This window comes from Athene noctua, chromosome 2 (genome assembly GCF_965140245.1).
Source record: "Athene noctua chromosome 2, bAthNoc1.hap1.1, whole genome shotgun sequence".
Taxonomy (NCBI): Eukaryota; Metazoa; Chordata; class Aves; order Strigiformes; family Strigidae; genus Athene; species Athene noctua.
In genome coordinates this window covers 168136045-168158360 of record NC_134038.1, presented here as the reverse complement: position 1 = coordinate 168158360, position 22316 = coordinate 168136045, and the positions used below count along the sequence as shown (strand labels likewise).

General features: G+C 41.4%; 1 protein-coding gene across 5 annotated transcripts in view; it reads left to right on the top strand.

The window, feature by feature from the left end:
• The window catches only part of NKTR (natural killer cell triggering receptor), a 51682-nt gene extending 34769 nt beyond the window's left edge, over positions 1 to 16913 (top strand). For 3 of the 5 annotated variants that reach the window (XM_074901100.1, XM_074901099.1, XM_074901103.1), the window contains 5 exons: positions 83 to 3028; positions 3265 to 3360; positions 3683 to 3742; positions 4831 to 4929; positions 6520 to 8993. In XM_074901100.1, coding sequence (XP_074757201.1) covers positions 83 to 3028; positions 3265 to 3360; positions 3683 to 3742; positions 4831 to 4929; positions 6520 to 6598 — 3280 coding nt within the window. In that variant the 3' untranslated portion in view covers positions 6599 to 8993. Of the gene's footprint in view, positions 1 to 82; positions 3029 to 3264; positions 3361 to 3682; positions 3743 to 4830; positions 4930 to 6519; positions 8994 to 14292 lie in introns of those variants that run through there. The other 2 variants (XM_074901102.1, XM_074901101.1) reach the window with 2 other exon arrangements.
• The last annotated feature ends 5403 nt before the right edge of the window (positions 16914 to 22316 follow it).

Below are 22316 nucleotides of genomic sequence, written 5' to 3'. Positions count from 1 at the left end.
CTTAATTGCATTGGAGGTGGGGAAAATACTTAGTTTATCTGAAGTTTATAAAGTATTTTCACTTAGTGCTTTGTTTTTCTAGGTTGAGTGACCCATGTACAAGCAGATGGGATGAAAGAAGTGCATCCCGGAGATCAAGATCTTGGTCACATAACGGTTATTCTGATCTAAGTACTGTGAGATATTCTAGCCATCACAAAAAACACAGAAAAGAGAAAAAGAAGGTGAAACATAAAAAAAAATCTAAAAAGCAGAAACATTTCAAGAAGCACAAGCAAATGAAAAAAAAGAAAACATCGGCCTCATCAGATGTAGAATCCTCTCATCCATTCCTCAGGAGGACAAAGTCATCATGTGATCGTCAGAGGAAATCTCGTTCTTCTTCATTGTCTTCTAGGCATTCATCCAGAAGAGACTGGTCTAAATCTGATAAGGAGGACCAAAGTTCATCAACTTTATCAAGCAGAGGGACTCGGTCATACTACAGGTCCAGGTCTAGATCCAGATCTAGATCTAAATCAAGATCTTATTCCCGAAGAAGTTCTAGATCAAGGTCAGCATCTAAATCATCGCGTTCTCGAAGTAGGTCAAGGTCAAGTTCTAACCCTAGGGGTCAAAAGACAGTTTCCAGTTCTCCACGAAATATTTCAACACGATTAAATGAAAGCAAGTTGAACAAGACTTCTGATCCTGTAAGAGCAGTTATACTTCCAAGTGATAAAGTTGTTGTACCACCAGTTGTCCCAGAAAACCTCCCTGTTATACCCCTAAGTGATAGTCCACCACCTTCAAGGTGGAAACCTGGACAGAAACCATGGAAGCCATCTTATGAGCGAATTCAAGAAATGAAAGCTAAAACAACCCATTTAATACCCACACAAACTAACTACAATTTAGTAGTCGTTAAAGAGGCTAACACTTCTTCCTCACACTGTAAGCGACAAAGTCCAGATAGCAATCGAAGCGGTTATTCCAAATATCGTAGTGACAGAAGCTCGGATAGTTGGCTGAGATCAAGAAGCAGGTCCTCTCAAAGTAGGTCATACTCAAGATCTTACACGAGATCTAGAAGTCCATCTAGCTGTAGGACAAAATCTCATTCTTCTGGCAGATCACCATTACTGAGTAAATACCATAGTGATAGGTCAGGTTATAGTGAGTCGACATCTTATTATTCCCTTAGTGATGATGATAGACACAGAAACAAAAGAAAATCTGCATCAAGTGATCAAAATGCTCGGTCTCTTAAATTGAGGCAAGAAACAAGCTCTGAAAGTACTCTCCCTTATAATTGTACAAAAGACTATGATGAGTCTTCTCAAGGATTGAAAGAGAGTGACAGTTTATCATCTTCAGACTTCTCTACTGACAGCGAGCGTTCTGCCAAAATGAAAGCAGTCCAAGAGAAAGAAGACCGTTTTCAATTAGGAGGAGATAATCAGAAACAGGATAAAAATAGCTTAAGTTCTGAGAGGAGGGGGGCAAAATCCAAATGTGAAGGGGATTCTGATCATGCTAAAAAGAAAGCAGCTAAGGAGAAATCTTCTGAGCAGCCTAGAGGTGGTGCAAAAACTAAACGAAAATCCTATTCAGGTAGTAAATGGGACTCCGAATCAAACTCTGAAAGAGGAGATGCAAGACATAATAGGGGAGATTCCAGACCCTCCTCTAGTAAAGAAGAAGGAGAGGCCACATCAGGATCTGATACAGAACTTAGTGTTACCAAAAGGATAAAAAAACAATCGAATTCTTCAGAAGGCTTTCTGGATTCTGATTGTATGTGGAAAACAAGCAAACAGTTGTCAACTTCTGAATCTGAGAGTTCTTGTTCTAGCTCAACAAATATTAGAGGAAAGTCAAAGAAACACAAACATGGATCAAAAAACCCTCTTAAAAAATCACATTCAAAAAAAGCAAAAGAAAAGTCAAAAGGGAAAAAGGAGAAGAAACACAAAGTTCAGAAAAGAAAAGAAATGTTTCATTGGCAGCCCCCCCTGGAGTTTGGTGAAGATGATGATGATGAGGTAAATGAGAAGCTGGTTACTGAGGATGATAAAAAGGAAAACCAGCTTACCGGGGACATAAAGGATAAAAACCAAGTTTATGAAAAAGAAGAAATAGTCAAAGATAAAATTGGAAATGGTGAAAAGTGTTGTGCAGATGAAAACCTTTTAGGTGGCAACGCTACATGTGATGCCTCACCAGATCACAGTAACATGAATAAAGATAGCACTGAAACAGATGCTTCAACCAGTGCTTTAAACTCAGGAATAAATGTGACCACGTGCAAGAATGAGATTAAACAAGTTGAGGAAAGTAACCAGAACGGATTGGAAGATGTGATTCAGACGGATGACAGCATGGAGATTTGTACTCCAGATCGTAACTCACCAGGGAAGGTTGATGTGGACGTTTTGTCTCCTGTCATTGTCACTACTAAACCTCAGGCTTTAAGTGCTAGTATAAATGAAGATTTACAGGTGGAAACCCCTGAACAAGATGCTGTCAAACCAGGAAACAATAATACAGACTTTATTAATATTAAAGAAGAAAAAGAAACAGGAAGACAAGAAAATAACTCTGTCCCTGTGCCCAGTGCTAAAGACTGTAATCTAAAAAGTGAAATTACTGAAAATACACAAAGTGGTATGATAGATAATAAATGGAAGCCTTTGCAAGGTGTTGGTAACTTACAACCAGCACCAGTTACTACTGCTGCAGAAGTTAAGACCGTAGCTTTAGCACCAGAGCCTAAACCAGCTGGTTTAAGAATTGAAATAAAAGCTAAAAATAAAGTAAGGCCTGGATCTCTGTTTGATGAAGTTAGAAAAACAGCACGGCTAAATCGAAGGCCAAGGAACCAAGAAAGTTCTAGTGAGGAAGAATCTCCAAACAGAGATGACAATAGTCTGTCCAGGAGTCTCAGTAGGTCACGAAGTAAATCTGAATCGAAATCCAGACACCGAACAAGGTCCATATCCTACAGTCACTCAAGAAGTCGATCCCGAAGTTCTACATATTCATATAGGTAAGAAGTTTGTGTGAGTCCCACAGCCTACCATGTTAACTTGAAAGTTCGGATATTTTTAAGGCGTGTTTTTCAACTCGTGTTTTCCTTTTAAACGGCACTGTATCATTTAGCAGGTATGGAATAAATATTTAGCTTAAAAGATAAAGCTTTATAATGTTATTGCTTCCTGTTTTCTGCTGTTTTCTTCAGTTATATTCTGTTACGTGCTTTTGAAAGTTGTTCATTGATTGCAGGTCAAGAAGCTATACAAGAAGCCGAAGCAGAGGATGGTATAGTAGAGATTGGTCAAGAAGTCGAAGTAGTTCTTATCACAGTTACAAGAGTCGTAGGTAAGTTTCTGTAATTGGAGATAGTGTTGGGGTATATTACAAAACCAGTAAATTAGGCCTAGCAGAATGATGCTTCAGTCTCTGAGCGAGTTGGAAATGTGCTCGGCTATGCATACTGCAGTCTGAAGTATCTACTTGAAATGTGCGAGTTTGAATAGTCAGATTTCAAAATTTCCTGTTACTGAAAATAATTTTGTTTAATGTTTGGTAGTATGGATAAGGAGTTCTGAGCAAATGATGTTCCTCTCCTTTTGCTCCCCTCTCCCCATGCTCTCTTCAGCACTTGATTCTGATTAACTTAAAATGTCTCTGTTTTTGTCAGTCGGACTTATAGTAGAAGTAGATCCAGAAGTAGTTCCTATGGTCATCACAGTCGATCCAGGTATGGATTATAGTTTTGTACAAGCTCTGCAATAAATGTACTTATTATAAAAATATCTTAGTATAAGAATACCCCTTTATCTATGGTATTTAAAAATATACTATCATGATAGCAAGTGTAATCAAAGCTAAATCAGCGTAAGATACTTAAAAGCTGAAAATAACCGAATCATCCTGATATTACGGTTAGAGGTGATGATATAAGTAATGCTGAACACATTTCCCTTTATTGTTAAAATAAAATTGAGTTATAAATGGAATCACTTCGTTACTTGTTTTCAGAAGTATTAGTGAATGAGATTTTTACTGCATCTACAGTTTGTACAGAAAATACAAAACTTAAAATGCTTAGTAAGTCTTTATAGATTAATAAATGAGAGATTTTTACAGTTGTTTTGAAGATACTTCTTGTCCTGGTTTCAGCTGGGATCGAATTAATTTTCTTCCTAGTAGCTGGTACAGCGCTGTGTTTTGGATTCAGTGTGAGAATAATATTTGATAACACACGGATGTTTCAGTCTTGCTAAGCAGTGCTTATCCTAAATTAAGAGTTTTTAAGTATTCTGCGCTCTGCCAATGAGCATGGCCAGGAGAGCTGACCCGAGCTAGCCATGGGGCTACTCCCTACCATAGAATGTCATGCCCAGTGTATAAACTGGGGGGAGTTGGCTGGGGGGGCAGATCGCTGCTTGGTCAGCAGGGGGTGAGCAATTGCATTATGGATCACTTGTCTTTTCCCGGGTTTTATTTCTTTTGTACTGTATTCCTTTTCATATTGTTCTTACCTCAACCCATGAGGTTTTGGTTTTGGGGGTTTTTTTTGATTCTTCTCCCCATCCCACTGGGAGGGAGGAGGAGTGAGCAAGTGGCTGCGTGGTACTTAGTCACTGGCTGGTGTTAAACCATGACATTTATTCTTGTATTTAAACTTTTATAAAATGTAGAATTACTCTGTTTGCCACGTCATTCAAAAGTAATTTCTACATAGCTACTCATCTCTGTATATGTGTCTTTAAAACCTACATTTAAAATAAACAGCATTTTAGACAAGAAATTGTAAATTTACAATTGCTTTCTTTTCCCTTAAAGTAGGTCATACACATATGATAGTTACTATAGCAGAAGTCGAAGTAGAAGTAAAAGGAGTGACAGCTATCGAAGATCTAGAAGTTATGACAGGCGATCCAGGTATGTTTGTGCTAGCATGACTTTGACACTGTATTTATGGAAAAGAATTTGCTAAATACATACTTATGATTGTGAAGGCTAATGTTTTCTTCCCCCCAAGCATAAAAAATGCATTGTTACCAGAAGTAATAATTAAAAACAATTAAAATTAGAGCATGTGTGTGAGTGACAAAATTGGGATTTCTGGCAAACTGAATTTGAGGATGGGGTAGAAACTAGGATAAGAAAGATTTGAGAAGTCTCCAGTTCATTGTGTGTATTCATTCCAAATAAGCATGTTTTGGGTTTTTTTAATAATTGTAAATGTTTCTTAAAAACTACAATGAACTAGCTCTCAAGGTGTAAATAGAGTGCCCTGTTATGCATTAAAAGCCACCTGGTATGCAAAGAATTCTGTTAGATGGTGAATTCTTTCTGGTTAGACTGCAGAAGTGGATTAAAAAAAATATATATCTGAAAGGGAAATTTAAAATTGCAGTACTACCCAGAATTAATTTTTAACTTTGTAGAACGTAAAAGACCTGCAAATCTAGCGTGCTTCTACTGAATTTAGGATAAATTTTATCCTACTGAGTCGGGGGAATTATATAGGTGTAAGTGATCACGTTTCACAAAGATCAGAAGTGGAACAGGATAGAGAGATAGTGAATGTCAATGATGATTTGGTTTATCCCATGTTAGTCACTGCTAAATCAGGCAGATCTCCAAGACTACTGTAAACTTTCATCCTCTGCTGTCCTCATACTCATTTTTTACAACTTTGAATGAACTCTTAACAGACTTGCTCTCACCCATTTCCCCATCTAGTTCTCACAGTAAAATGACTTTCATCTTGTGTTTGAGGAGAAATTAATGAGATTAACGAAGAGGGTGGAAATAAGACTTAGTGTTTCAGTATGTTGGGAAGCTTCAGAGAAAGTGTTGGATTAGGATAGGTCATCTTTTGATTTAGAAAGCTTTCCTTACAGGCACAAGGCTAGAAAATCTCTAAGAAGAGTTTATTCTGTGTAATTTGAATATGTCCTGTGGTTTGTTTGAAACCATATGGACTCTGTCTTGATGTTTGGCCAGATGCTGAACTTGGAATTCTTCTGGATAAACCAAAACATTTTAATCTACAACTTGCACTTTGCAGACACTCACACTCCTGTTGTTATGGGACCTAATTCTTAAAGGCCCTTCCTCAAAAGAAAAACTGCAATGTATAAAGCAGGGGTTTATGAAATTGTATTAGTTGAGAAACACAATATAAAATTGTATTTGTTAGGATATACTTCTCAGCTATTAGCACTTACAAAAATAGATGTTTTGGATTATTTCTTAGCAGTTGCAGAGAAGGCAATAAAATCTTGGTAGTTACAAACACAATTTGACTTGTTACACAGGATTTTCATCACGTAAAGTTCATGATTATTTTGATTTTGAGTTTCCCTTAATGAATACTTCAGTTGTATGAGATAAGATCCTGTAAAAGACATATGTTTTCTTCTTGTTTTGTGTCTGTCTGTCTTGACTATTTTTTTGCATGATACAATTTTGAAGTTGAAGCTAAAAATACAATTTTGAGGCATTTTAATCTTCTCTTTATAGATCTTATGGCTCTGACAGTGAAAGTGATCGCAGTTACTCTAACAATCGAAGTCCCAGTGAAAGCAGCAGATATAGCTGAAAACATTTTTTTTGATGATGAAAAACTGTATTTAATGATTTTTTCAGTGTTATGTTAAAAACTGTTTTGACAGTGTCACAAGTGAAGTTGAAGAGTATTTACTGAGTTAGCTGGAACTTTACCATTTAACAGTGAACTCACTTGACTGTATGTTTATGGAGAGAAGTACTGAGCTCAACTCAAAAATTTCAAAATCAAAAATCAGTTATGTCAAATGCTACTTTTACAAAATAGGGGAGAAAAACCCCAGTTTTAGTTCCTTGAAAGGGATTTTCCAAGCCATGAATGCCACTTAAATGAATTTGCTGCCACCACTTTTCTGGGTTCAGCAATCAGTACTGTCTTCAAGTATGTTTATAAACACCTTAGGGCTTTCTGCCTGTTTAATATTAAATATATGCTATCAAATATAAAACTGTGAAGAAAACTTCTTACAAAAGCTGCCATTTCTAGTTTATTAAAATGCTTTTTTTTTAGGGCTGGAGGATGGGTTCCATGCTGTCTTATTTGTTGATTATTGCATTATATACAGTATATACACAACAGCCAGGTGATGAAAAGAGACTGCCACTCTGTCTTAATCCTTACTGTACTGTGATATTACAGAAGTCTGCTGAAAGGGGTGAGATTATGCACAATGGGAATTGTCAAACTGACAAGCGGTGAACAAAAGTGTGGTGAATGAGTGTTGATATTAATATCCAACTTGTCTAAACTTTTATGTTTAAAAGTGAATTTTGTGATAAACAGCAACGTTCTTAAGAGTCTAAAAGTTTCTAAACACTTTGAATTTCATTTCAATTCATATTACAGTGCTTGGCATACTTCAACACATTTTGAAGCTGAACTGTTGCAAACTGTTGAGTATATCATGAGTTTGTTCAATAACACTTTTTAAAAAAACTTAGGTGATGATGATTTTTTTGAGAAAATCAAACCATAATGGTTTCTTTATAAAATGTCTGTAGATGTATCCCATTTGCCATAGACAATATCACATATTGATATTGCAGCTATTGAACTATATATTGTTAAAGTGATATGACTACAAAAATACTGGTATGCCTGATAAAAAGCATGGACAATACTTTCAGAGTTTAATACCAAAAATGATTCCATGTTACAGGTAAATGGTTTGCAAAAAACCCATAGATTTAAGCTGAAGAGCATTGAGTAATCTTTTCAATATTCCAATTGAGTTGATTTTAAATAATTTGTAGTTTTTCAGTGTTTAGAAAGTTGTGAACTAAGAAACACTTTTTTTTTTTTAATGGCATAATGTAACCTGAAAAGTAGGGTCTGTAGTGAAAAAACAGGCTAACATAGCTTTATTAGAGCTAATGAGTACTGTTGTATTATAATAGTTTTCATTACTGACTTTCTGTAATATCTTGAGATGCTTTCATTTTCTCAAATGTTTTCAATTATTGAAATTTTGAATCTTGTCAGGACCTAACAGCTTTGAAAATTAAAAGCGGTAATTTCTTGCTGAAACATCAATTCATATTGTCTCTTTGATTGAGTTAAGCTATCCAAAATTAGCTTTTGGTACACTTCTGAAACATGAAAAGAAAGTTCAAAGTGAAGTTTGAAGACTGTAATGATGCCCTCCATTTCTGTCCGTGAACAGCTGAGTGAGACATTTGTACGCAGTTTCCTGAAATTGAATTTGTCAGATTTTTCACTTTCTACAAGAACCCAAAATTCTGGACTTACACCCTTCCTACTCTTGTAGTTCACTGAAAAAGTGTGTGCACATAGTCCTTTCCAGTCAATGTTTTGTAAGCTGCTTACGCTTTTTAACATTAAGTACGTTTATTATTCAAGTCAGTATATGTTTCCAGACATCTTTCAGACAGTAGCAGCCATTTCAGAGAGCTGAACAAGTATTTCATTGCTAACTCAAGATAATGGTGGTTACAGTTTCGTAGTTTTAAGTAACTTGTTTTTTCCCTTACTGAGAAAATAGAACTAGTGGGTTAGCGGTGTAACAAAATATACAAATATAACCCTTGCCGTTCAACACCGTTTTAGAGAAAATTCTGTTTCAGAATTGGACTTTGTCATATTTCAGATCTGAGTTGACTTTTTTTTTTTAAGGCCAGGAAAAACTAGTAGAAATATGGTCAATCAATTGTAGTTGTCCAAAATTACTGAAATGTCACTAATGTCTATTTCATATCTTGAATTAAAGCTCTGTAAAGAAATTCCATCTGGTAGATGGTCAGGGAGGGAAGGTGGGGGGAGTATTTTTACTTAGTGAAGTCTGTTAAGTTGTGCTTCAGATAAAAATGTACTCCTGAGCTGTTTTTCTAATGTTGGTCTATGTTTTTGCAATTTTGTTATTCAAAAGTAGTTGCTGTTTGTAAAATAAACTTTTGTACATATCTGCAAATGCTGTTTTCTCTACATCTGGAAGAATCCATTGCTGCTTGAGAGAAATAATCAGGAAAATTTAAAAATATACTTCAATTTCTTTATCTGCTTTTATCCCTTGCAAGACTACATACAGGTCACCTTTCGTTCTCCTTACCTACATAGAGAATGATTCCTTGGCAAGAGACTGTACTGGGTTTGCATAGTAGTCATTGGAAGAACAAATAATTTTGAAATTTCAGAGTGATTTGAGGTCTCACCAATTTCCACAAGGTATATAAAAGGTTCCTATCTGTCATGAAAAGATACACTTAACAGGTCTACGCAGAAATCTCTAAATGTGCTGAGTTTAACTACTTTGCTAAATATCCTTTCCCAAATACAGGTTCCTCCATCCTTTCCGTGGCATATTGGAAATGTGGTGTTAGTTCAAGTCAGCAGATGTAATGGCTCAGCAAACTAATCCATTAGTATTTTAGACCTTCTGTTCCAGAAAAAATGGATTTCATAGGAAAATACTGGCTTTGTCCTACTGGAAAGGCCAATTGCCTTGGTCTAAGGTAAAAAAGGACAAGTGAAAGTTTTTCCTTGTTGTTCAGTCTTTTGTGTGATCCAGTTAACCCAGCATTTCCCAAACACTGGAGCCCTGCCTTTGAGGGGGAGGCACAAGAGATCCTAGGCAGGAAAAGTAGGAACCCCAGGTGATAGCAGGTATAGTGATGGAAGATTTAAAAGAAAAATAAATTAACTGAAGGTAGGGAAAGGGTGAATGGCTACATCAAAGACAGCAGACAAAATAGTGTTAGAAATGTTAGACAAGCTCTGTGTTGCACTGCAGTGTAAAACAGTCTCCCTTGTTAAGGAGAGGTAGTCAACAGCCGTTCTTTTAAATGCATAATGTCGCCGTTCGTGCTGCACAGATGTTGGGTTTTTTTTAAGAAGTTAACCATGAGGATCACGGGGTTGCTCTCGGGTGCTGCGGACCTGCTGTGGTGGGGATCAGGCTGTGACCTTGAACTGGCTGCGGGAGCAAGTCGCTGTGCAGGAGGAGGCTGGGGGCCGGGCCGTGCAGCGGTAAAAATAGAGTAGCTGACACCTGGTTAGGTATTACTCACTGACATTTTTCCATTAAAATGTCTTAAATCCCACAGTGTAGTAAAATTATGACTTGAGTATAAGTGGTTTCATTTTAAAAAAAAAAAGGGGGGGCGGGGAGGTAAGTTCTAAATAAGATTAGGTGGGTTTGTCCGTGGTTGTTTTGGCAATAGATTACCCACTGTGTAGCACACGGAATGTTACTGGGGTGTAGCGCGCTCAGCAAGCTCTGTCTCCAGCTGCAGGTGAGTGACTTAACTTGCCTAGAATTAGACAATATTAAATTAACCATCTGGCTTACAACTAGTTTTATAAAGCACATGCTTCCAAAGCAACAGCACAGATGCACTTTTCCTATGACACTGATGTGCGGAGAGATTTCCTTCCTCCTGTATCAGTTTTAAACAAGGGCCATTTGTGTCCTTGCACTCGAGGGTAAGAAGCATTTAAAGTGCTCTTTCAGAAGATCACCAAGTATCTGACAGTGTATTAAATTTCTGATGATGGCTTTGTGTGGCTTGTGATGATTGTGCTTACAGTTTGGAGCAGAACACGGTACTCGGATGACCTTGAGCTTCACTCTGGAATCCATCTGGTGTCATTTCCAAACTGAACGTTGCCTGGGATTTAAATCATGAGAAGATAAAGCTTTGCATGCTCCACCCCTGCTTAACAGCCATATAAATAATTTTTTTTTTTAACATGGTTGTGAAACAGTAAGGATTTTCTACCTGATTTTAAAATCCTTTAGCTGCTTAACTGTGGTAAGTTAAAACTGTTTAAAAATCGTATAAACAATTAAAGGGACCCAGTCTTGAATTTAATAGTGTCCTTGTAGTCTCACTAAAGTAGGTAGGATCGCATGCATGGAATCGGACAGTCTGGTGGTTTGGGGTTTTTTTTGTGAAGGTAATATTTCAGGGTCACAGTGGATGCGCAATGAGGGGGTGGGCAATTCATTTTGGTATTAATTGATGTTTCTGGTGTGATGGGTATCTGTCCTTGAAAGAGCGTGGTGTAGGCCAAGAAAGTCAACATCCTCAACCAAAAGATGGTCTTAACAGCGCCAGCGCTGAGCTCAGCATACCTTGTGAACACTTGCAGCTCCTGCTCTGGCATTATGTCCTAGTCCTGGCCTTAGAATGCAAAATTCCTTAATTTAGCCAGGAAGGGGCTGCCCTTCCTCTTGGGCTTTCTTTTTCTTCCAGCTCATTGTGCACCCTCTGAGAGAGGACAAGGAAGACTTCTCCCCCTCTCCTAGTGCCTTGGCCGCCCAGCCCCTTAGGCAGCGTCTGTGTAACTTCTCCCCAGTGCATTTTGGAAAACAAGCCATGAAAAGCATGAGGAGAATGAGGAAGGTCCTCAGGAATGGGAGACAGTAAGGGACTGATGATTGCTGCACTTCCAGGAGAAACACCAGATTTTTTTGAGAAGGTACCAGTGAGATGAATCAATCAACAGAGGCTTTCAGGTCTTCAAGGTATGGTTGAAGAATTATGTTTAAAGAAAAACAAAAAAGGAAACCCATTCTATTGAGAGGGCTAGATATTTAGCATAAAGGAAGCTTTTTTAAAAAAATCAGTGTAGCCTTATCAATTTTATGTGTTTATATTCGGTGTCCCAGAATGTAAAGGGAACAGCAGGTGAGCGCTTCCCTGGCAAACCTCTGCCCTCTCGACATGTCCAAACCAAACGCTGCTCACTTCAGATTAGAACAGTTGACTGCCTGATGTGCCTTGCTGTCAGAAAATACATTCAAGTTGAGGAGCAGCCTCAGCTGTGGAGGACTCTTGGTTTAGGTAGTCGGCGGGCTCTGGCAGAGCCAGCTGCAGAGCTTTTCTGGAATAAAAGTAGTATATTGGTGGTTATAGCCAAGTCCCAAGTGTACAAAGAAAGGAAAAAGCAAGAGGACAAATAATGATCTTTCCTCAATAAACTTAGCAGGCTTTTTGCAACGACTGCATTTGGACTATGGTGTTTAGTCAGGGCTGTATAAAGCAGTTGTGGATTTTTTTATTTTAATCTCCTCATAGTGCTGAGGTCTGCAGTGTCCTCTAAGTGATGGCTTCCACCTTTTAAAGAAATAACACTAGTGCCTGGAAATTAATCTTTTTTTTCTACTGTAATGTGCAGTTTGATCACTTCATTGAGCGTCCTTAGCTCCTATTTTGAGAGAAATAGTAAGCAACAGTTTTCTGGTCACTTTATTTCATGTATTTGTCTCAGTACCCACAGATCTGCTGACTTTATGCTTCTTGAGCAATCATTTGGCTTCTAGGGCAAAAATGATCACCTCTTACCAGTTTTTATCATCTCCTCACTGGTGAGGTCACAAAGTCGTTTGCAAGGTTGCATGGCATCTGGTGTACACCACCATCGCACAGTATTGGGCCTATATAATCACCAGGCCTTGTGCTGGATGAGAAACACCTGGTTTCACTCAGTCCACCTCTTTGAGGCTTCTCCCGAGTTTGTCAATACAACCACAAGGGAGTGGGGGTGCAGCCTTCCATGCACTCCTGCGTCCTTGGGTGATGTTCCTTAGACTAATTACAAAGGCCACAGCTGGTCCGTGATCAATGTTGAGGCATTACTGGCACCACCCTGTGACTCAAAGCGCACACACAGGCACACTTTGTGACAATCCATTGACATTCCAGTCTCTCACAGGGTGGTGAGGCCCTGGCACAGGTTGCCCAGAGCAGCTGTGGCTGCCCCCTCCCTGAAGGGTTCAAGGCCAAGTTGAACGGGGCTTTGGGTGTCCCTGCCTGTGGCAATGAGCGTGGAACTGGATGATCTTAAAGGTCCCTTCCAACCCAAACCATTCTGTGCTTCTATGTACTTGATGCTCTAGTCTGTGGAAAGATGTTCTGGAGAACAGTTACCTCAGACTTCGAGGTGAACGTTGGTTTCTCTGTACCACCAAAGTCACCTTGTGTCATTTGGGGCAATTGTCTGCTCCTGAGAACTCACAAGTGTGCTGCAAAGAGGTGATTCCCTACTGAGCTTGACAGGATTGGTTACTGGAGAAATGAGAGCTGTCGGAGGATAACTCATAACTTGCCTGAGGTCAACAGTAGCAACTCTGGGAATATAAACTAATAACACACAAAGCACAGGCTGCCTCGCTGTGCCTCGGCTACTTAAGATTTTAAACTTCCCGACTGTAGCAATGCACCTCTCCTTTTTTTTTTTTTTCTTCCCATTAAACTAGGGGGGGAAGGAAAGCCAGAAAATAGTTTTATTTTTATAAAAAGAGCTATATGTACCAAAAAACATACTGATGTAGAAATCCAGATTTAGCAGTGGATTTCCTATAGACAGGCAATACAGGAATGCAATAAAATTGCACAGATTCCACCATCATCTTTCATTTCTATCAATAGCTTTGAACCAGTGCCTTTCAGAAAAAGTTTGTGACAGAGAATATAGAAAAAGGGACTTTTTCTGCTGTGCACTGTTTCCTCCTTCCCAGAGGCAGGATCGACTCTAGTTGTATAAATCACAGTAGTTCTCATCCAACCTATCTGTAAAAAGTTGCCAGCGCTGAGATTCGGCAGTTGAAGTGCCAAAACCAAAATTGCCTGAACTATACAAAATATATTTTCTGCAAAAAATGTCTAAACTAAAGCTCTTTTGCTGCTACTGAAGCCCATCACTACTTCTTGCAGTTAGAGAGGAAGATAATGACTTTTTTCTTTTTTAATTTCCTCCTATTTAAGTAGAAGGAAAAAGGTCACCTTAGATATTTGTAAAAGGGTTGAGCTAGCTCTTGTCCGAATCTGATCTTCTCTGGACTAAATAACTCCAAGTCCTTTGTTGTTTGGGGGTAATTTTGGCTTTGACTGAGGCTTTTTGTGGGGTTTATTTTCAACTTCTTAGATCTGACTATCTCCCGGACTCTGCCACCAGCCTGTAACGTCCCCAGAGTGCCATATCCAAGCCGACAACATGCTTCAGCCGAGGCTTCACAGTGCCAGGCGGATCTACAGCACCTCTCCGTGTGTCCCTGCCTGTGGTTTGCCGGGTTTGCAGCAGCGTGAGGAGAGCTGCTCACGTCCAAGCGGGGATGCGTGGCCACCTCTGCCTTCCCTTGCTGCATCTCAGCTCACCCGCTCCCTGCCCATGCTTTGTTCTGCAGCTCAACTATTACACAAGCAGCAAGTTTTTCCTTTGTTTCTACTAAATTGCAGCCCTCTTCTTTTTTTTTTTTTTTTTTTCAGGCTATTTCTCTAATGCGTCAAGATTGTTTTGAAGTTCCAGCCCATCCTCCAAAGTACTTGAAGTCCCTCCCGGCTTGGTATCAGTTGCAGCTGTAAGAAGCAAATTTTCTATTCATGCAAGTAATTATTAAAAAAATATTTTGAGCAGTACCAGGGCTGGGACAGATCCCCAGGGATTCCTAGGCTGTGTATCTCTTTGGTTTCCCAGCAGATCGTAAATAACTCCTTCAAGCAATGTTCCCTCCTTCCAGCACTGCTTTCCTCCAGCTTTGTGTCATCTGTCTCTGCCATCTTTCCTCCAGCCACGCCAGCACAGCCACGCTAGGGATGCAGGGATGTGAGCAGGGGCTGGCGTCTTAATTTAATTTGAATTTCAGCTTGTCTGACTTGAGCTTCTGGGCACTGGGTCTTACAAAACCTTGTCTGAAGGTGCCGGTTGCTTGTTTTCTATAGTTGCCTTCAGAGACAGTGCCCCTGTAACTTTATCGTTGAACAACTGAGTGACGGTGCACAGTCTCTGACCTTTTCACCCTAAGACATCTTTTCCAGGCCTCCACTTCACCCCTGTGACCTTCTCTGCTGAATATCCTTCTGCATCCTCCTTGAATCGAGGATACCAGCACAGATAACAACATTTAATGCTTTTCTTTAGCACTGCTATAAACCAGACTATTTATATGTGATCTTCACCCGATAAATTTTTTTGTTTGGGGGATTATTTTCCATGGCTTCGGCAGGGGAGGAAAATTCACTGGGTTTTTTTGTATATGCTCATTTACTGAATAAAACAGTTTCTTGTCTTTCACATTACCCATTTCCACCCTTATCATGATGGAGAGGTTCCCCGTGGTTCCAGGGACCTAAAAGCCAGAGGGGAGCAAAGGGTCTTTGAAATTATTTCAGTTCACACATGTCTGCTTTGCAACTCCACCAACGACCAGCATTTCCCCAGCAGTCTTAAAAATCACTCTCTACCCAAGATTATCTAAGGAAAAAAGTAAGAATTTGGTTTGTCCTAAGAAAACAGGTAAAAGGCAGGACCAATGCAGTGTGTCTGAAAGGTGGGATTTCATTTTCCTGTGCTGCATCCCTGAACAGAAACTCCTATTTGGGGTAAAGTTTCTGCTACTTCATGAAGACTCTCTTGAATATAAATACATCTCCAGGTATTTCCTGTAATTCTTGATAATTATTTCAATCAAGATATCAATTTATAACTTCCTGACTAATGAAATGCTGGTTTTTACTGCGTTATCCTTTGATATGTAAAGATGCCTTTGAACTGCAAGCCCCGTGCTGGGAAGACCCATGCAGTTTTCACACCTGGCTCATCAACAAGCAAACCCATCACTGTGCTGCAAATGTGACTTGGGGGTGACACCAAAGCATTTCTGAGCTGCCTCAGAAATTTGATCTTATATTTACATGAGACAATGCAGGAACCACTTAATGTATGTTTTAGCTATGGATTGGATGAGGACTGAAGCTTATTGCTGCTTTTTGATGAAGTCTAGATGATAAGTAGTAATCCAAGTATATCTCACTGATTTGGGAGAGTCTGGTCCAGTAAACTGACCAATTTTTCTGCAAGTTTATCTAGCCTAATAGTCTTTTCTAGCAACAACAGGAGATAATATTTCAGGAGAACATGCAAGGCTAAATATCTTCAGTTCCCTTCTGCTCTCCCAGTATCAGCAATCATTGCATCACAGGCATTGGTGTGTACTAGCCTGCCCTCTAATACCTGTTGGCAGACCTGTTGCCCATTAATTTCTTCAGCCCTTCTTTAAATCCATTAATGTATTTGGATCTTGTGACAACCTGCTGACTGTAGGAGGACTTTATTTGTTTTAAACTGATCTACTCCTTTGAGTAACAGTTCTGTTTTGCTGCACCTTGCTTCTAAGCTCCAAACAGCTTTCCCTTCTCCCAGCTGAAGGGTCCTGAGCTCGTCTTGCCTCATAAAGCAGCAGCCCCATTTCACTATTCATTTTAGTTGTTCTTTTTGCTCCTCCAACACTGCCGTGCTCATCTTGGTGATCAGGACTACACACAGTCGTAGAAACATGGATGTACCAGGGTTTTCTGCCGCAGCAAAGTGATGTCCTGAGCATTGGACATGCTCAGGGAAGGCAGAGAAATAATTTCTTGGCTTTTTTGGGCTGCCACCTCGAACACACCTTGGTCAGAGATTTCAGAGAGCTGCTAGTCGCAGTTGAAGAGCTCAGCTCTAGCTGCTGGTTCCAACCTCAGCATCACATAAGAGTGATTTAGACTTTGTTCCTCCAGACTTCATGTATTCCTATACCAAAGCTCATTTGAAACTTTCTTCTCTGCTTTTTCTTTTTTTTGAGAGCCTTTTGGAGTTTCTTGCCATCGGTGTGGCACGTGATGACTTTGGAAGAGTTCACATGCAAATGCAAAGATGGGGGGTCTGTTCTTACTCCTCCAGATTGCTGATGAGGATGTTGACCAACCCCGGACTTGGTCTCTGGTGAACCACACCATGGACTTTTTTCCATCCTGAAAACTGACCATTAAAGCCCTACCTTTTGCTTTTTGTCTTTTTATCAGCTTTTGATCAATAAAACAACATTTTCTTCAGTCCTGTGTCAACTTAGTTTCTATTATGGTCTTTAAAAAAAAGAAATTAACCCAGTGGTTTTCCTACCTAGAGCGTACAATCCACATGCTTTTCAAGGTTAAACTTTATTGAATTTACTTTTTTCCAGTGCCCTGAACATAACAGGAGTTAAATTTTTCATGCAGGAAAGCAGTAGCCAGTAATGGCTGGAGAAAGGCCCGGTGGGAGAATAGAAGTATTTATTTCCCCAAAATGTTTAAAATGCCAAGTCAAGTTGTTAATAGAGATTGTTTCTCCAACACAACAGCAGTGAGGACATCTTGGCTGGATGCATCCAGTGCACAGGCCTCTATCTTAAAACCTGCTGTTAAGTAACACTCAAAACAAGCCTTTTTTTCCCCAAAAAATGAAGATCTGGCAATGCTTTGTTCCTCTGCTGTAGCTTATCTCAGGGACAAGCAGGACCAGCTCAAAAAGCAGGGAGGGTAATGTCAACTACTCCATGCTCTCCTCCCTTGTAACACATTTAGGTGACCCACCTGAAAAAATTACCCCATGGCACCAGTTCTGGTGTTGTGTTTTTGAGGCAACAGTTCTAATGAGTCCCACTGCTAAAGAGTTGATGTCTGTCGATACCAACACCACTCAAGGGATGCAAAAAAAGCCACTCTGAGCCAGGGAGCAGGAAGAGACACGTCACAGCCACACCTCACTGTAGGTTTTGGTACCCAGTAAGTATGTCTTGTTCACCAGCAGAGCAGATGTTTGGGCTGATATGGGTTAAGGTCCCTTTTTAGAGATTGAGCACTGAGAGAGCAGCGAGGAAATAAAAAGATGAAAAACCCCCACTTTGAGCAAGACCTTGAACCATGTGAGCTCTGGAGACTCCTTCCGACATAAATCCATGATCCTACAGTTTGTTTTCTAGGGGTAAAATAAGCTAAATATTTTGCAAGGATTCTGGAAGTGTGTGTGTGGGGGGGGTGTCTCCACCTTCCTCCTCCAAGCAATTTTTCTTTAATACTTGGATCTTCTCATCGCTGCTATAATTCAAGGGTTGAAAGTAAAGATCATAATATTAACATTATCACATATAAAACTAAACCTGATTATTACAAAATTGGTAGAAAACAGGACCTGGAATCCAATACAAGCTCCTCTAAGAGTTAAAACCTGTCTGCTGCTGGATCCAGCAGATACTTGTGGGTGGGCAAATTACTAGGTGCATGAAAAATACAGAAAATACAAACTCAGGAGCTTCACTGCACTTTTTGATGGGTCAGGGTCTTATTTGCAATGTGGTTTCCCCTCCCTGCCTCCACCAACCAAAAAGAAAAAGCTATTCCCAGTGGAGTTGTGATCCCTGGAAATTCAAATGCTGTCTGACTTGGGACAAGGTGTATTTTGCAGCTTTGGGAGGTGGTGGCTCCTTCTCGGGCGGCAAGGTGTCAGGACTGCCCAAGTGTGATTAGCAGCGGTGGATGGATTGTCTTGGCACACGCCGTCATGTTTAAGGGTAGAGTAATGACATCTTCCCCGTCTTGGATCGCAGCCCTTCCACCACGCAGGGGAGGATAAACACAGGCACGGCCACTGCTCCCCGCTGGTAGCTGCCCACAGGAAGGAGACCATTCTCCACGAAAAGGTCTGTCTGCTGGGGGGGAGCTTCATCCACGTCCTCAGAGGACCTTTTTGAACATGATCCCCAACTGTGATGTGAGGGTGTCACCTGAAACCAGACAGCCCTGCCTGAGTAATCGCTTTTCTTCTTTTTTAATTTATTATTTTTTCCCAGTTTGGAGGCAGAAGTGAAAAATCAAAGGGGGGGGGGGGGGGGGTGTAAAGAGAATAATTGGGGTCAACACAAAGCAGCAGTATTTCAGTCGTCCTTTGTGAGCTTGTCTGTACTCACACTGTGGGTGTTCTCGTTGCAAACACTAAGCGGGAGACGTTTTCCCTTAGTAGGGCAGGCTCCCGCTCCGCGGCCCTCCTTGCCTGGCCATAAAAGGGCAGCGTTTTCTGCAGGGACCCCGGGTGCTCCAAAAGCTGACGGGCTTTTGGGAAGGGGCCTGCCCTGTTGCATCACAACACTGCTTGCTTGGGAGCTTGCAACCCTTGTGTTAATGCTACTTTGGGTCATTCTTTTCTCGTGCCTTTTGTTTTGTCTCTCTCCTCCTCCTCCTCCTCCTCCTCCTCCTCCTCCTCCTCCTCCTCCTCCTCCTCCTCCTCCTCCTCCTCTCAGGAGGTTGGAGGGAGAGGGGCCAGAGAGCCTCCAGGAATGTTCTTGCTTTCCCTATTTTTTTCTCTTTCTCTTGGCCTGATTTGATCCCTTCTTTTCCACGATCTGTATGCCTGCTCAGAAAACCAGCTGCTGAGTGGAAATCAGCTGCCAAGCCTATGAGGCATCCCCACAGGGCTGACCCTGTCCCCAGCCTCAGTCCTGTGTCCCATGGGTGAGGCCATGGCAATCTGGAGGGCTCTTCCACCTCCTGCTTTACCCAAGCACTTGCAGGCACTGACGTGCTGGGGGCTCAGTGCTGGTTCAGGAAGAGTGGACACCAAGGCAGTCTGTCTCCTGGAGCATCTATCCACACGACTTCCAGCCTACACAGGATGCTCAGCAGAGCATGGTTGTTGCACTTCTAGCAGTGAATCCAGCCCAGGCAGGCAGAGCCAGCGAGAGAACATGGTACCACCTCAGAGATAACCTTCTGGGTCTACCTGGTTCTTCACAGAATCATAGAATCATTTAGGTTGGAAAAGATCCTTAAGATCACTATTAACCTAACACTACCAAATCTGATCTGAGGAAAGCAAAAAACCCCAAAGAGGTGCTAGCCCTCAGGCAATGTTAAGTAGATAACATTCTTACAGAAAACAGGATAGATAGTAAACTAATCCCTGTCTTTGAGATACATACCAGCTAAGGGGCTTACGTTCTGGGACATCTTAACAGACACAAAAGTTGCAATTAACAAAACAAACAGGTAAAAGGCCGACTCTACAACCTGGAGAGGAACTGAAGGGCCAGAGAGCATGCACAGGAAGCAAAGTTGAAAAATTCATGAAGAGGAAGGACACATCTGGACTTTGCTTAACAGCGGGACACGTGAAGAGGACCACATACTTCACTCCTTGAATAATTCTAAGAATCACACCTATTCCCCGAACTAGTTGTAATAACCCAGCCCTTCCAAATGCATATGTACGTTTTGTTGTAGTGAATATCTGGCTACTTGCCAGAGACGGTGTGCAAGCTTTGTGGAGAAATCCCCTTGCACCCCAGCCGGAATAAACATGCCCGCTTCATAACTCTGTCTGAGTTGTAGAGTTTGTTTCCGCGCCTCAAATCCACCATTAAAGCACGTCCCTAAGTGACACATCTACATGTCTTACATACCGTCAGGCTCTTGTGCAGGTTCTCACAAACTCAAAGCTGTCTGAGACGTTACAGAGTTATCAGCTTGCTTCTTGTCCCTTGCCTTTGATGACACTTCTTTTGGAGAAGACCGAAGGTATGGAAATGCAAACTGAAATAGCAGGGATCAGTTATACCAAGGAAATATGAACTCTCCTGGGTTTCCTAAATGTTTTCCAGTCCCGGTGTGGTTGTGGCTGGTAGTTCATTTTAAGACCCCTTATGACTTTGTGGAGTCACTGTGTTGCTATCTCACGGCACAGTGAGAGAAAGGAAGAGAGAAAGCCACAGGAGATGTCTCTTTTGTCAGCACCACACTGCTTGAAGATGGTGGGGAGGACACCTAACACTTCTCCCATGTCACCAGGGCCTCTCTCTACGTGCTTTTTGATTTGCAGAAACAGACTCTACAACTCGAACAGAGTTACACAGCAGGGATGTTTACTCCAGCACCAGGGTGCAAGGGGATTTCTCCACAAAGCTTTCACACCAACAGCACATTTTACCAAAAACTGATAGAGTGTGGATATCCATATTCATTGGGTTACATAACACACACATCCATATGCATGAGTGAGGCTGGGTTAGTTCTAGAGGCTGGTGTCAGCAGTTTGTCATCTTTGCACCTGCCCATTGCCTCCTGGTGGGCGTCTTCAGGGGTCTTTGGGAGGAAGGCTCGGAGTCTTTCTCACCTTGTACATTTCCTCAGAGCATGCACAGATTCCCTTGGCCAATTTCTTGAACAGCAAGAGTGGTTTCAGTTGGCTTACGCTTTCTATCTTATCTATTAAAAGTACCAGTGTATCAATTTCTACCATCCATATATATGGCTATTTATTCATTACAAAGACTAAACTAGTTAGAGCACATCTGCTTTCCAAGGACAAGAAACGTATTTTTGCCGAACACAGTAATTCTTGGTAAGTTTCCACAGAAAACTGCTTTGTTTTGATGAACACAGTAGTCAGCTTCCACAGAGCAGTCAGGGCAAGCAGGATTATTAAGCAATATTCAGAAATCATTATAAGTTGCTATAAGTAAGTTGCAAACCAGGTGATCATTTCCTTGTGTCATCTTCATTTACCAGTTTGTCCAGGGCTTCCCTCTTGGTGGAGAACCTGTTCCCTAACGGTGACTGAACTGAACTCCGAACAGCAAGATCCCTCTGTGGTGAGCTGGGCCCCCATTACTAGTCACTCTCCCCAGTGATATGTCTATGTGAGATATGATGGAACTGTCTCCCAGGAAGACTCTGGACCTTCCAGATCTTTGCATGAAGGCACCGAGAGCTTGGAGTTACCCCCTCTCAGAAATCCCAGCAGTTGAAGAAAAGAAGCTCCCACAAGAGCTCAGTTATCCATGTGCCTCATGTGGATAGCATTTTACATCTCACCCTGCTTGGCCTTTGCACAGTGGGATGAGGAGCAGAAGAAGAGGTGGCCCAAGTGGGTTAGGACAGCCCCTGTGCTGCATCTGTCACACACAAGACCAACTTGCCTGTCCTACACAGCAAAGCCACCAAAACAGGTTGGGTAGTGTGCTGGGTTTGTGTGGTGGGGTTTTGGGTAGCAGGGCAGGGGGCTACAGCGGTGACCCCTGTGAGAAGCTTCTCAAAGTTCCCTGGTCTCCAAGTCAGACCTGCCTCTGGCCAAGGCTGAGCCAATTAGTAATGGTGGCTGCGCCTCTGCCATAATGTATTTAAGAAGGGGAACCTGAGAGAGTTGGTGGGGGACTTGGAGGTCAAGTTATAAGGAGGACACCTCTGTGAACACCAAGGTCAGTGGAAGGAAGGAGGAGGAAGGGGGAGAGATGAGCCAAAGCATGGAGCCCCCCTGTATCCCATGGTGAGATGTCAGGGCCACCCCCCACCACCCCTGGAGTCCACCGGATGATCAGAGATTCGCCTGTGGAGGACCCCACGCCGGAGCAGACGGCTGCACTAGGCCGGGATTGAGGGGAGAAGCCCCCGCTGTTGTAGTTCAGCGCTGGGAGGGGCAACACGTGGAGGTGACCCACACTGGA